The sequence below is a fragment of the Lutjanus erythropterus genome, chromosome 15 (assembly GCF_056507025.1).
Source record: "Lutjanus erythropterus isolate fLutEry1 chromosome 15, fLutEry1.hap2, whole genome shotgun sequence".
Classification (NCBI taxonomy): Eukaryota; Metazoa; Chordata; class Actinopteri; order Lutjaniformes; family Lutjanidae; genus Lutjanus; species Lutjanus erythropterus.
The window spans coordinates 34535585-34551808 of NC_139331.1; the positions used below are offsets into that span (position 1 = coordinate 34535585).

General features: G+C 39.1%; 1 protein-coding gene across 1 annotated transcript in view; it reads left to right on the plus strand.

The window, feature by feature from the left end:
- Nucleotides 1-8398: 8398 nt before the first annotated feature.
- clvs2 (clavesin 2) overlaps nucleotides 8399-16224 on the plus strand; it is a 40045-nt gene continuing 32219 nt past the window's right edge. The window contains exons 1-2 of the mRNA XM_084737554.1: nucleotides 8399-9743; nucleotides 14551-14725. Coding sequence (XP_084593680.1) covers nucleotides 9355-9743; nucleotides 14551-14725 — 564 coding nt within the window. The 5' untranslated portion in view covers nucleotides 8399-9354. The remainder of the gene's footprint in view (nucleotides 9744-14550; nucleotides 14726-16224) is intronic.

Consider the following 16224-nt stretch of genomic DNA (forward strand, 5'->3'; position numbering starts at 1 on the left):
TGTTGACCAGTGTCTTTGATCACTATGGGGGTTACAACCCTTTTTATTCCACCTGATCAACACTGTACTGACCTTGTGGTCCGACCCCCAGTGGAGGAACAACTGCATCGGGGGCTCGGTGGAGGTGCACGGGGAAAAGTTGTGCAGGAATTCTCTGTCTTTCCCAACTTTTTTTTTTTGCCCCCTCACCATTAATTCCTCTTGTCTTTGAAATTCCATGTTGAAATTATTGTCGCCAATTTGTTTCTGGTGGAGTTGCATCCTAAATGGAAACACAAATGTCATAAAATCATACGTCAGTATTAAATAGAGATCATTAAAAACAGGAGCTTCCATTTTTGACTTCATTTTGTCTCTGTAAATTGCTAAATGTTGCTTTACTTTGTCTCATAAACACTTACAGTTTAGGTTGCTCCCCTATGTTTCTTACTTCTTTACATCAAAATATTTGAAAAATATAGTTCATGTATGTATGTAAAGGCTGAGATATTTTTTTAAAGCAACATATACAACAACAAAAAGCAACCATAATGTGATGTGATCATACACACCGCTGCATTAGCACTGATTATTTCTACTCAATAATGTGCCATTTGGGTGAAAAGCTGCAAGTCAGTTTATAAACTGCATCAATGCTGCCCTCTGCTGTTCTTCCAGCTGTGTTTCCTGACGCTGAGGTTTGGAGGATACAGAATTATGTCAAATGTATGAAAAAAAAAACATTTAAAGCAGCAAAAGAGCCTGTTTTTCTTCCCCATAGTTTCAGAAAAAGTAGAATATTCTGGTCCATTTTACAAAAAATATATGTGATTTTGACTGAAGTCTTTGTGGATATAAAAGGAATGATTTATTGTGCGTTTAATATGTTTCACTTGACCTTTTTAGTAAAATTCATAAACACAAATGTTTTAAATTATATATTCCAGTGCTGGAAAATTAATTATTGAGTGTAAATATGTCCATGTTGTTCTACTTTATACTTCTAATAGGTAGAATAGAGGTTGTCTACAAATTTCTTAGACTTGGTGACTTTTTCTAGGTGTTAAAACAATTATCCATTTTTCTGTCTTCTTTTAGGATTCTCAAACTCATCTCTAAACATTCTTGACACAATTTGTTTTTTAGAAAACCAGATATTGGAAGTTTATAGAGAAGGAAGGAAGTATCGACAGCTTACTGCACAAAATCGCAGCGGTTCACTTTGATGTTGGGACAACACACCCAGAGCCAGACGCTTTTATCATGTTGTCAATATTATCAGCTGATATTGGCCTCTCACAGCTATATCATTATATATCAATATTGATATATATATATATATATATATATATGTTGTCCGATATGTGCCAACATTAAAACTTTGATTTTCTTTGATGGAAAAAAGAGAAAGTCTACTATTTCAGTGCCCTGATGTCATTTAATATAAATCAAGTTTATTGTTAAACTGTAAAATAGCCTGCCTCCATTACATATCTTTTCACAAGTATTTTCATTGCAATATCAGCTGAAATCAGATTTTTTTCTCCCTAATATCATTATTTGCATTGCCCCCAAAAATCCTGTACCAGTTGGGCACTAGTTTTTGTTATATGGTTAGAAATAACAATGATAGGAGGGTTAATGAGACAGTTTATGGTAGACAGTCTTATTGAATTTTCTGCAACAGCAACAAAAAAAAAAAAAAAAAAAAATCAACAGCCTTCTCACCCTGCTGCCATCTGGCAAGAGATACAGAAGTATCTGCTGTCTTGTTTTGGGATAAGCAAGTCATTATTTAAATTGTCATCATTTTGAGATGCTAATTCAAGGTGACTGTGTGTCTTAGCTGATATGTTCATATTACTGCACAGAATTAAAAGGTAAGAAGTCATTTTGCATTTACAGCAGCCCTTCCCACAAAATAGTACAACATCCCTGGTTGGAAATAAATATTAATAATTCAGCTAAACTGATTGCTTTTTTTTTTCATTTACTTGGTGAAAATTTCAACTCAATATCTAATCAATGATTTCTTGCAGTGCAAACACAATATTATCATCATATAAGGTTGTTAAAATCAGCTTCACCTTGATCAACTGAAATGCAGCTTGCATGATAATACAGAGCTGATAGCTAATCAATGTCATAAATTAAATGCCTCTGAAAATGGCTCTTCTACACAGTGAATATTCAGTTATATTTTGCTTTTTGCTTAAGTAAAGTTTTGATTGCAGGACTTTTTCTTGTAGTGGAGCATTTTCGCACAGCTACTTTATTTATTAACTTAAGTGGAAGATCTTTATGCTTCTTCCACCATTGATAATCTATCAGTTTTTTGAATATTAAGTCAGTCATCAACTATTCTTTGATTATATTTAACTATGTTATACAGTATTTCTCATATATACAAGCATACAAAATTACAAAATCACATCTTGATGAGATCTTCATGCCTCATGCATTAAAGCCATATTGACCAGCAGAGGGCGTCATCATGCCTCAGTGTTTGGTTCTGGAACCTGGCAGACAGTCACAGGCTGAAGTTTTCTTTTCTGTGGTGCGTCTGCATGTTCCAACTTTTCTCTCTCCACAGTCCAGTGATTTAGAATTGAATCTAATTGATATACATATGTATAAATGAATGATTAAATCAAAAATCTGTGACACGTTCTGAGGGAGACCCAGACTGTTTATGCTCAGCTGCAGAGTCAACAGACTCTCAGACTCCCTGAGTCCACCAGACGTCCTCATGGTGACTTTTTTAAGTCCTGCTGTCATGATTTACTTAATCAGAGCTACTAACTTATTATTTTTAATGAATGTTCTCATTATAATGAACCACTAAGTCATTATCTGTCATTTAATTATTATATTATTTATTTAGTGCCCACCCACAGCTTCTATGCCCTGTTTCTATCTGGCAAGAGATACAGAAGTATTTGCTTCCTTTTTTTCTCTGCTATTTATTTATTTTTTCTTTTGTACATAATCTGTAATTACGTTAATTAGCAATTGAACCTATTTATGCATTCCTGCCATGACTTTTTTCCTATCAGGTTGCTACAAAAATTCTCCCCCTTTGAGGACAGGCTAAATAACAGACGCACCTCTTTGTACAATTAAAAAATCTTCAATATCTCCACAAACTTCATCCTCCAAAATGACCATAGTGTTGAATAAACACATTTCTGAAGCAGTTTCAACAAAAATCTACTTACTGCAGGACTATTGTATGAGACTGCATTACGTGTACCTAAGAATCTGGAAACTGCATGTAAAAATGAATAATTTATATGAATAATTCAGCAAAGTACCGGAGCATGGTGGAACAGGTCTTCTTCCTGTAGCCGCAGACAATGAATGAATGACCAAATCAAAAATCTGTGACACAGGACTGTTTATGTTCCACTGCAGAGTGAAGAGAGCCTCAGAGTCCCTGAACTCTCTGGACGTCCTCATGGTAACTTCTTTAAGTCCAGTTGTCATGTTTTAATCAGCCATTCAGCCCTCAGAGACTAAGAGACAAATCACGAAGCACTCCAGAAAATGACAGCTGTGCCATTGAAAACCAGAGGTAATTTCAAATGCATGTCCACATTTCATTTAATTCACTCCGACACTGGCCCATTAGAGCTGAGGGCAATTATTACCACCCCCACGGCTTCCCCAGGGGTTTCCTCTTTCCCGCCGTACATTCAGGGTTTGCCCCTCTCCTCCACTCTGACTGGCAGGATATTATCTAAACACTGTTCTACACCCACTGCCCGGTGCACGCTTTAGACAGAAGATGTAGGGCTGCATGACAGTATACATGCAGTAGATCACGTGTGATTTGTTAAGAGATATGGTGGTGTGCAGTTCAGAAATCTCCTGCAGCAAAGGGATGTATTTAGAGAGAAAGAATGGTTTGTACGCATGAGGAAAAAAACGAAATAGTGTCCCATTTTAGAAGATGCCTGCAGCATCAGAGCATCATAATGTGCTTGGGTCTGTTTTATTGTGAGTGGGAGGTCATTTCATCTGTCTTTAATTCAATAGAAACTGTCCTCACTGAAATATTAATTCTTTATTTTACAGTATTACACTGTCTGGGCTGTGGAAGCCCATTTCTGTCAACGTGATGTGGGGAAAAAAATTATCTTCTAAGTTAATATAATAAGAAAATTTCCCAAAATGATTAATTAAGAGACAAACTATTACACTAAGAAAGCTTTTCATTATTTTAAATTCAAACTCATTGTTTGTTATTTATTTATTATTTATTCAATATCCACCCCTACTGCTGTCTGGCAACAGATACAGAAGAATCTACTGCTTTATATTGAGACAAGTTTGTAATTATTTAGTAAAAGTCCCATCATTTTTATATGCTAAGTCATTATTTTGAGAATGTTTAGTATTTTCAGATACTTACACATTATTATGAGATACTAAGTCATTATTTTTAAAGAGGTTTCTCATCATTTGCTGCTGCTGTCTGCCAAGAGATGCATAAGTATCTGCCGCTGTACTTCGACATAGATAAGTCATTATTTTTGAGAAAATTTGCAATTACTCTGAGATACTCATTATGTCTATTTCTATTATTATTTTTACTTTATATCCCTCTTGTCTTTTTTCTTCTCAGTTTGTTTATCTGTAATTATTTCTGTCTTCGTGCTGCTGAATTCCTTGCTGTCAACAAAGTCTTATCTTATGTTATTTTATCTTTTCCTAGCAATGTAGGAAAGAGGAGAAATGCATTTGCAGGATATTATGTCTCTTTTTAATGTGACCAAAAACAGAGAGCAGCGCTCCACCTCTTTTCTTTGTTTGTTACAAGTTTTTCTTGGCTGTGTTGGTTTAGTAGAGAGCAGTAAATGTAACTGAGCTGCATGTAAAGCTCAGCACCCACTCAGCCATGTGTAAAACACAAGAGAGATAAGTGGGCAGATACAATAGAAATTAATTCAGCATGTTTAAGTGCAGCTGTCTGGTCACCACTGAGCAGGTGCCACTCCTCCACCCCCACCCTTCTCTCTACATCTCCATCCATTTATTCATCCACACACCCCGAGCTGCTATACTTCATCTGACTGGCTGTGTCAGAGTATCTGTGACCTGTTTTATGATCTAATCGAGCAAATTCACTCTGATGGTGGACAGAAGATGTCCTCTCCTGATTGTCCGCCCCTCCATCTTTCCTTCTACAATCAAAACTTCTCTTTCACTTAATCCCTCCTCCAGTTTATTGCTCAACCTCCAACCAAAGGCAGATACCCGCCTGGCACCCTCCCAGAAAGACATGGACCCCACTGATCATTAATATTATTATTATCATTAGTAGTAGAAGTACTAGTAGTATTTTAGTGTTAAAAAAGTTTAATTTGCAGCTGCAAGATACAAGCTTAATGAGACAGAGATACAAGAGATACAGAAGCATCTGCTGTCTTGTTTTTAAGATAAGTAAATCATCATTTAAATTCTCACCATTTTGATATGCTAAATAATTATTTTAAAGACACCTCTAAAATAGGGAGGATTTCGGTTCACAGACTGTTTTCATGCAACTTTTAGAGAATGAAAATAACAAAACAGCGGTTTGGTTGTGATGCTTCTAAAATTCACACCCTGATTTTCAAAATTTTGAATACATGTACTTCAAAATGATGGGACAATGGGCCGTTGTTGTGTATAATGTACATATATAAATAACTGTACATACTATTTTATTTTATTTTGCTTTGTTTTACATTTCTGTTGTAAGCTATTCTAAGTTTAATTAATTATCTCTATGCATGTGTGTAGCATAAGGAACTGCAGCTCTCATTCTGATGTGCAACCTTGTGTTGTATCATGATAATAAATACATTTGATAATCGTTGCAGCTCTATGGATGCTTTAATCTGGTCTGTGTTCACCCCCAGATGGGATACCACAGCAGCAGGAATAAATGCACCCAAAAATTGAAAACTGTGTAGCATGAAATTGAAAATGGTCCACAAAATGTTAAAAATGAAATGATTTAGTGGCTTAATACCTGCAAACATTTGGTCCCTTAAAGGGAAAACAGGGAGATATTATGGGCCTGTTTTTTTTAGCCCTGAGGCAAGTCCACCCCCATCTTTATGCCTCCAGGCTTTCAGCTTTTTACCTTCATCTTACAGCCCTCCTCCCTTCACCCCACCCCACTCTCCTCCCTTTAGGATCCATCCTCCATCCCTTCATTAGGGCTAGACAATATATTCATATCATATTAATGTCATGATATAACACAAGACATTGTCTATCACTGTGCCGCTGCCAGTGGAGTGCTGACTAAGATTGCAGCATGTATAGAAATAAATTACAAAATAGTAGATTTTTGTATATTTTTCTCTTTCCTCTAATAAATCATAACATTTTTCACTAGTAACTTAAAACATATATTAGATATTTTTTGCAGTAAAATGAAACTGGCTACACTGTAGGTAAACAATGAACTAAATCAATGTGAGGCATAAAGTTTTGCATCAGCACTTAGCACACGTTCTTTGTCACAGTACTGAAAATCACTAACACTGACTAGACACTGACAGACAACAGTGGTTATATTTTAAATTTTTCATCAGAATTATTCCTGGGAACATGTGTCTACTGCCCCTCCCCAATTCTGCTCCATTGGTGTGAAGGAGATCCTGAAATCGGTGCTCAAATCTTTCTTAGATGTTTCCCCACTTGCAATTCAGCAGTTCAGTTTGCAGTAGTTCATTATAGTTCATAAACTTTGTTTGTTTATAGCTTTGATAGTCTTGAGTGAAAGGTGCATTCATCGTGATGCTTTAATTCGTCCCATGTCTCTATAGATGAAAAACCACAAAGGCAGGAAGAAATGGACCCAAACATATACAACTCTAGCATGCAATTGAAAATATTCCACAAAAATGTTGAAACTGAAATGATTTAAGAGGTGAAAATCTGCAGACATTTGGTCCTTTCAGGAAAAATAAGAAAAAAATGGTGATATTGAGGCCCCCAATGTTGCCTCAGGCACATCCTCCCCCATCTCCCTCCAGCCTTTCATATTTTTACCTTCATCTTATAGTCCTCCTCCATTTAACATCATATTGATATTATCATATGAGACTAGATATTGTCTTAGATTTTGGATATCATTTTATCATGATATGGCATAAGTGTTGCTTTATCCTGGTTTTAAAGGCTGCATTACCGTAAAGTGATGTCATTTTCACCAGTTACCAAACCACCATGGTCTAAGCAGACACAAGCACTAACAAAAGGTAACATTTGCATTTGCAATGGATGAACTTAACAAACCACTCAGTCCAGCAAGCTTGATAGTAAATGAGGACCATATTTTAGACTGGGGAAAGTTATTAATGTATGGCTGTAACACTGATATTATGTGAGTCTGCTCGCATTCATGCATAAACAGTAATTCCAGAGCAGTCTAAGGCAAAGTGGTCATGAACAGCAACCAGATTCTTCTGTGAGGTCACAAATCAAACAGGCTGAGAACTACTGCTCCATTTGTGGACTGGCAGGGGGTGAAAAAACACTGCAAAAATGCCCTATTGGTTGCCCGTATGTAGATAAATCATGATAAAGTGCCCTCTAGGATGCCCTTCAGTGGACAAAATGTTCTAAAGTTCCCTCAAGACTACATTTCTAGGTGACAAAGTGTGGTAAAGCACCTTCCAGACTGCTCTTCTGTGGATAAAATGTGGTAAAATGCCTCCTAAGGTGCCCTGCAGTGAACAAAATGTGGCAGTGTCTTCTAATGTGCTCTAAAGTGTAAAATAATGTGGTAAATTGCCTTCTAAGGTGCCTTTCTAGCAGATAAAATGTGGTGAGGTGCCCTCTGCAGCAGTTCCCTCTAGAGTGCCCTTCAGTAAACAAAAAGCCTCATAAGGTGCCCTTTAGTGGAGAAAATGTGATAAACTATGCCACAACTTTCGGCATGCAGTGGAGCCCCACCACAGTGGTGCCCTTATTTTTTTGCCCCTGCCCCTCAGACAGCCTGAGTCCAACACTGTGCTGCTCTATATGAAAATGTCCTGAAATAACCCTTTGTCATGATTTGGCACTGTGTAAATAAAACTGAACTGAATCAAATATTGATAAATACCGATATTGAGGTATTTGGTCAAAAATATCCCTGTTTTTGATTTTGCTCTCCCTTCTATCCATCCTCGACTTTCATTTTTTTTTTTGGTCTCTCCGGCTATCCTCCATCTTTCTGCCACCTTGCCCTGTCTCCTCTCTCCCTGCATCCCTTTTTAAATCTGTTGCCTTTTCATTTGACACTCCACCCCCTCCTCCCACCCACCCTCACACCACCTCTCTCCTACCCCTCCCTCCCTCCATCCCCCTCTCCTGCCGGTGGCGGAGCACAGACTCGCTTGTTGTCAGTCACTTTCCCAGCGAACAGACGGCAGCAGCAGCAGCAGGAGGAGCGTAGACGGTAATCCCCCCCTCCACCACCACCATCACCACCACCTCCCTCAGTCCACCCCACCCCTCTCTGAAACCCAGAAACCGGTGGCAGCAGGAGGGGAACAAAACCTCGCGGGACACCTGTCTGTGCTGCTGCTGGATATCTCCTCTTTTACGCCTCCAGAAACAGAATTTAAGATAAATTCACACCCAAAATTGTGGATGTTGATGATGATGAGGAGGAGTGATGACTGAGGCGGGGATGTAGCACAAAACAAGCGGCCAAATCTGCCTCGATTGACGGTGACGGAGCGGTCGGAGGCACCAGCAGCAGCAGGAGCAGCAGCGGCACCAGCAGCAGCAGCATCAGTCGCTCGGCGGATGGAGATGCGTTGTGAAGGCGGAGGGATGGTGATGATGATGATGATGATATAGCAGGTGCTGCAGGGGTCGTGCCGCATTGCCTGGCGAGCCGCGAGCGACGCCGGGGAGACGGTGATGCTGTCGTCGTCATTGTGCCACAGAAAGAAAGAGGAGAGGCTCTGACATGGAGGAGGGACGCGGCTGTTTGAGCTCAGGCCGCCCGGATCAGCAGCAGCAGCAGCAGGTTGGAGGTACCGCCTGAAGCCTGGAGGAGCTGAATCATGACATACATGCTGAAAAAAAATCAGAATAAAGTTGATTTTCTTCGAGGTGGAATTGAAATGTTTCTGTGCGTAAAAGTGGATGGCCCCATATGTTGATAATGCATCATAGGAGCATCATAGCAGCAGCGTCTGTGCCAGTTCAGGGTGGATTACGTCTACAGAGCAGCAGGCCTCCATCTGAAGTCTGAGCAGGAAGCCACGAAGAAAATAAAATACTTCACCCTGTTGCTGGAGGTAAAGATTTGATTGTGTTGTTTCACTGGAAGCTGCTGTGGTAGTGTGGTCCCCCGTGGAGGGACAGCTGTTGCAAAAGATGACTCACTTACAGGCTGGCCTCTCTCCAGAGACCCTGGAGAAGGCCAAGGTGGAGCTGAAAGAGAACCCGGAGACTTTACACCAGGACATCCAGGAGGTCCGGGACATGATCATCACCCGGCCGGACATCGGTTTCCTCAGGACAGACGACGCGTTTATCCTCAGATTCCTCCGGGCGAGGAAATTCAACCACTTCGAGGCGTTCCGGCTGCTGGCACAGTACTTTGAGTACCGACAGCAGAACCTGGACATGTTCAAGAACCTGAAAGCCACCGACCCGGGCATCAAGCAGGCCCTGAAGGACGGCTTCCCGGGCGTGCTCTCCAATCTGGACAGATACGGCAGGAAAATACTGGTCCTGTTCGCAGCCAACTGGGACCAGAGCAGGTAATGAAGAGTCAGGGGGAAGAAGCTGGTGGTGGTGGTGGTACAGAAGAGGATTAGAGCCACATGTGTCAATTAAAGTCATATTTCTGGCAAACAAAAGTCAGATTTCTAAGGATTCTTAGAATAAAGTCAGAATTCTGAGGAAAAAAACACTGACCATTGAGGAAAAAGTCAGAATTCTGAATTTTAAGAGCAAATTGCCAGAATTAGGAGTTTTTTAAGCCAAAATTCTGACTTTAAAGTTGAAATATGAGGGGGAGAAGTATGAGGAAAAAAGTCAGGAATATGAGACTGAAAAAGTCAGAATTTAGAGATCAGGATTTCTTAGAATAAAGTCTGACTTCTGAGTTTAAAGTCAGAATTCTGAGATTAAAGTCAGGATTCTGAGTTTAACCCCCCTAAAAAAATAATCTGAATTCTGAGGCAATAAACAGTCAAAATTTTGAGAAAAAGTCTGAATTCTGAGATTTAAGTCAGAGTTTTGAGACTAGAATCAGGATTCTGAATTTAAAGTCATGAATTCTTAGAGTAAAGTCTGAGTTCTGAGTTAAAACTCAGAATCCTGAGGAAAAATGAGTCAGGATTCTGAGTTTAAAGCTGGAATTCTTAGTTTAAGTCAGGATTTTGAGAGAAAAGTCAGATTTCTGAGATTTAAGTCAGAATTATGAGACAAAAGTCAAAGTTTGGAGATTAGAGTCAGGATTGAAACTTTAAACTCAGAACTCATATCATTTTTTTAAAATGTGGCCCCAATGCTCTTCTCTATTACAGGACTGTGAAGTCTGTGTTCAGTTTATCTGATCAGACACACAAAGATAAACATAAATAAAAGTCAGTGTGTTAAAAATCCATTCAGATGTAGTGGAGGGTTGGTTCATGGAGCTGTCCATTCAGCACCATAAAACCACTGAAAACTACAACACAGAGAATCATATTTCTTCTTTAACCAGCTGCGGAAATAAATACACCACATGGCCAAAAGTATGTGGACACCCAAACCTAACAACCATGAGCAGTAATCTGCTGGTTCAACGGCCTCCAGTCCTGATGTTGGCTGATCAAGTCTGGCTCACATTCAGCATCACAGCTCATCACATGAGGATGAAGTTAGGACTCGACGCAGGTCAGTCAAGTTCGTCCACACCAAACAGGGAAAAGCCCAAAATCACAAATCACAAATTCTAAACAAAATAGGTCCAAACAGATGGACAGCTTACAGTATGTCCAAGTAGAGTACTTATTTACAAAAAACCCCTCATGCATACAACATTTTATTTTAATTAAGGCAAACAAGCATTAGCGCTGAGATGCCCTTAGGTCTGACTAATTCATACTGTTTTAATAGATGCCTCTTTTGTTTTTCATGTATCATTTCACGCCACAGACTGTAATTTTCTGCAGAAATGTTATAGAGAAAAAAATGTCAGGTGACTTATAAAGAAAATCCACAAATGGAGGAGGAGGGACGGATCAAAGAAACACTGTCATCCAGAAGCCTGGTGTTCATGTGAGGTGTGAAACCAACAGTCAGCATTTAACTTATGTTACTGACATACACAAGTGACATTACATGCATGAACATTATGTAAGTATTGTACTTATTTTAAAGGGATAGTTCACCCAGTCAATCATTTTCTACTGACCCTCATGTTGATTGAAGGTCGGCTTTAGTTTTTTAGTCAACAAAATGCTACTGGAGTTTCACAGTAAAACAGCGTTGAGCCTGAATCTTCACTGTAGATTCTTATCTATCTATGTTCACGTGCACACTGTTTGTACTGGGTGTATGTTGTGTTACAGTGTGCAAACAGCATGTTGGCACTTTAGGAGACTTGGATTATGCCAGACGAGCAGCATGGAGGCATTTTATGTTTTTTTCCAGTTGTTTTTTATGTTTGAAAACTGGTCACCATTTACTTACCCCACCAAGTAGTTTTTGTACCTTTACTTTGAAAGTTTCTCCAGACTTTGTATATTTATTATTGCTAACTTGAGTAACTTCAGTACGTAAGTTAACTTCGCTAACATACTTAAGTTACCTGATGTCTTTACATCATGCATGTTACTTAACTAACATACTTGTTTTAACCCAAACCGTGATCTTTTCCTGAATCTAACCAAGTAGTTTTGGCGCTGAAATCTAACCAAACTGTGACCATTTCACAAAGTTAAACCCCGACAAAAATCACCATGCCAACAAAGGTCCACTGATTCCACGTCCAAAACTCCTGAAAGGCATTAAATAATATATGCGAAAAGTGTAAAACACATAGACACTGGGTGATATAGCTGATATTGCATTGATATTGATTATTATTGATCATGTCGGTCATGACTGGCGACATGTTGTGGATTAAAAAGTGTGGAAGCGATATGAACAAAATCAAATATGACCATATGTTTTGATCAAACACCTCATCTCTACAATATTGTCACAATATTGATACTGAGTGTCGGTGCTTTCACAAAATATTAACACAATTATTATATATATTAATATGGTGAGAAAAGGAAAATTATAGAACAGCTACAACAGGAAGTTCAGAAAATTCAAGATTCAAGTTGTTTAATTGTCATTTCCAGATGCAGAGTGTATGGGAACAAAATTTCATTTCTCACAGCCCGAGGTCCTGATGCAAACACAGAATATAGAAATATAAATGCACGGAAAAAAATATAAAATATGAATCACTTTATTGTAATTCACCCATCAAAACCAGAAAAAGACAACACTTATGACACATCATGATACAATATCGATGTGCTGCCCAGCTTTACACAACACACAAAATCTCCTAAAAAGTGATTTGCACATTATTCCATGAGATCTCATTGGTTTTGAGTAGTTTATTGAACTTTTTTACCTGATAAATGCTTAAAATGAATCATTGTCCACTTGACACATGTTGCACATGTCAATGACTTGTAAGTAGTTCCACCAAATAATCATTTTAACTCTTTAATCATTTTATGCGACTGCTGTTTGGAGGCATGAGGATTAAAAGATCAACAAAAAACCAAGCATGCATTAGAGAAAATCAGGAAAAAAAATAAAAATTTCTGCAGCAGGATCATGTTTTGTTTAGTAACCACTGATTTAAACTACAAACTGTTCAACACTCATCATGTTGAGGGCAAAAATCTAATTTTGCAAATTACAGCTCTCAGATGATGGCGGACAGCTGACTAAAAGGTTCAGCGTTTCTGTCTAAAATAAAGAGGAATCAATCAATTTACTCATCCAGTGATAGGAGGGGAGTTGATTACTCCCATATCATTCCAAGTTCATAATCTTAATAACTTTTAGCTGTGAGTTCAGAAGTTTGCAATCTAAAGAATTTGCTGGAGATAAATGGTTCTTGTTCATGTGACTCTACAGCCTGCAGTGACTGGGACAGTGTCCAGGCTGTGGACAAAGATCCAAACAGGACAGGAACGTGACTTTGTTGGACTTCAGTAAAGGATCGATCCTGGTTAGCGACTGTTTGACCAGAGTTTACAGAGATTTTGACCTTTTCTCACCACATCATTCAAATCAGAAACATGACATTATTAATTAAGTTGAAGTATTATTTGGCCTAATTATAGAGTTGAATGAATCTGACCGTATATCTGATAAATTGAGGAAAACAAACCTGGTCATGGAGCCATCAGCTGCTTTGAAAGTGTTATTTTTGCAAAAGTATAATCAGGAAAATGTGCACAAAGTAATGCATGTTATCATAATATGAGTCATGCATTAATGTAAAAGCAGTATTTTACTGTTGTAGTGACATGAAGTTTATACAATCATGTGCATTTAGTGATCAATCTCTTCTCTCTGAACATGAATCAGTTTGACAAAATTATTTGATTGTTTCATGTCATACTTGTTATTTTTCTTGTCATCATCCTTCCTCTATTCGACAAATTTCTGTAGTACCTGTAGGGCTGATCCATCGTACGTTGGATGTAGCTGTAGGAGAACTGCAGATGCTCACGGTCTGTTTAGCTGGCAATTAGGCAAATTAAGAAAATAAAAATTATCTCTAGAGGGAGACAAGATAATGAGAATGAAAAAAAGACCCGAACATCCCGACCATTGAAGAGGACAGTGAAGCATCCGAGGTATCAGCTGGATGAAAACTCACCGATGCGGCAAACAGCACGACCAGCAGGCAGCACCAGCGACCACACGCTCACAGCTGAGAGCACTTATAACACGCAACAAAAACATCCAGCAGTTTCATTTCAGTCTCCACACAGCGTGCTGACACACCGAGTCTGAGGAGAGGAAGATTATCAGTGATTTCTCAGGACAAACTCTTATAGAGGCCTGATGTCGGGGCAGGGCCTCAATCATCCTGCTCTTCAAAATTCTCCTTTTTCCCCCAAAACTATGAAACTGTTGAACATGATCTGACCCAAATGTCCAAATTCACTGATTCCAGCTTCTCAAATATGAATTTTTTTCACTTCTCTCTGACAGTAAACTGACTGTCTTTGGGTTGTGGACAAAACAGGACATTTGACGATGTCACGTTGGGATTTGGGAAACACGTTTTTAACATTTAATCATTTAATCGAGAAAATTATCAAAGTAATCGTTGTTGCAGCTCCAGTGCAATTACTCAAAGCTATGCTAGTGTTTATATGCTGCTCATTATTTATTTTTAATTTGCTCAGTGAACACTTCTCTGAATACTACCTTATTTTTATATCTTTTATACTTTAATATTACATATTTATATTTTGTTTAAGTGGTTTAAGTGGACTAATATTCTCTCCAGTTTGCTTGCGAGTAAAAATGTTGTTTTATTTTTCTCAGATACACGTTTGTGGACATACTGAGGGCGATCCTGCTGTCGCTGGAATCTATGATCGAAGATCCGGAGCTGCAGGTCAACGGCTTCATCCTCATCATCGACTGGAGTAACTTCACCTTCAAGCAGGCGTCCAAACTGACTCCCAGCATGCTTCGGCTGGCCATCGAGGGGCTGCAGGTAAGACGCTCCACCGTCACAAGGCTTCGCTGACGTTGTCACAGTTGGTTAGTGGTTTGGCGTCAGACTTTGACGCTGGAGGCTCTGGTTTGATTCCAAGATATCGACAGACACACCAGATGGTTTGTTACACGGAACCATCAGGGAAGTCGTCCTTAGAAACTGTTTGGAAAAGGGCAGGCATTTAAAAAAAACTCTTGGTTGGCAACTAAATTAACCGTTTATCTATCACATCTAGCGAGTCTCTTCCATGGACACTTCTCACTGTTGTCACACCTTAAACCACGCCCATAGCTGCCCATAGTCCCTCTGAGGATGCTGATTGGCTGCACCACTTTTGGTTGCTAATTTGAAGCCTGGCAGGATGAATCCTGCTGCTTCACAAGGAAAAGTTTTAGTTTGCTTAAATATGTAAATGAGTCATTGGGCCTCATGAAGCGACATTCTCTTAAATTTTCTCTTATATTTTCTGAGAAAAAAATGCTGAATCATGAATCCCACTTGATCATAAACTGGAGGGGCGTGGCCAATTGTTTGTTATTAACATAAGCAACATCCTCATAACACTATAAGGGTAGATGTTGTGGCACGTGGCACAGAAATGGACAGTGAGATAAAAAGGTGTGAGAAGAACTTCAGGAGTCTTCATGAGTTGTTGATCTGAGGGGTGTTTCCAGACTTGTTTTTGACTTGCGTTTCCAAGTGTGGCGCTGACTTTTGCAGGGGTGGCATGAAGTATACATGCATATATGCACATGCACACATTAATTCATCCATCCATCCATCCATTTTCTGTAACCACTTATTCCGTAAGGGTCGCGGGCTCCTGGAGCTTATCCCAGCTGACATTGGACAAGAGGCGGGGTACACCCTGGACAAGTCGCCAGTTCATCGCAGGGCTCATATTAATGCACCATTTCTCATATCTACTTTAAATACTAACTGTCTTACAGTTTCTTGTATTGTTGTGTCTGAAGTTTTTATTCCAAGATAATAGTTTGACCAATCACAAGACAATTTTATTCTTTACTTTAAGTCCTCTGCAGAAATGTTACCTCCAGTGCACCTCTGTCCTCGGGCTGTGAGGCTGTAAATTCATCCTTCACTCGCCATCATGAAAAATATTTTGATTTCAACATTTTATTTTAGTAAAACGGCCTTGTAAAAGTAGGCTACATACAAAAGAAAACAATGCACATTTAAAAATACTCATAAAACAGTTTCAAACCAAGGTCTTGCCTCTCCATGGACAGATAAACTTGAGGATAATGGAGCGGCTGAATCCATGCAGCTCTGCACAATAAATTCTCCCTGTATTATCTTAGCATCTTTAAATCTGCAGCCCTGTCCCTCAACAGAGATATTTTAGTTTAGCAAAAATCCTGGACCTCACTTGACTCTCAAGGACTGTTTTTCATTTTCTGACTGTGGCGGAACAAACCTCCAGCTCCCATCCCATCAGCCACTCTGCAGTCAAAATGTTCCACTTAAGACCAAGT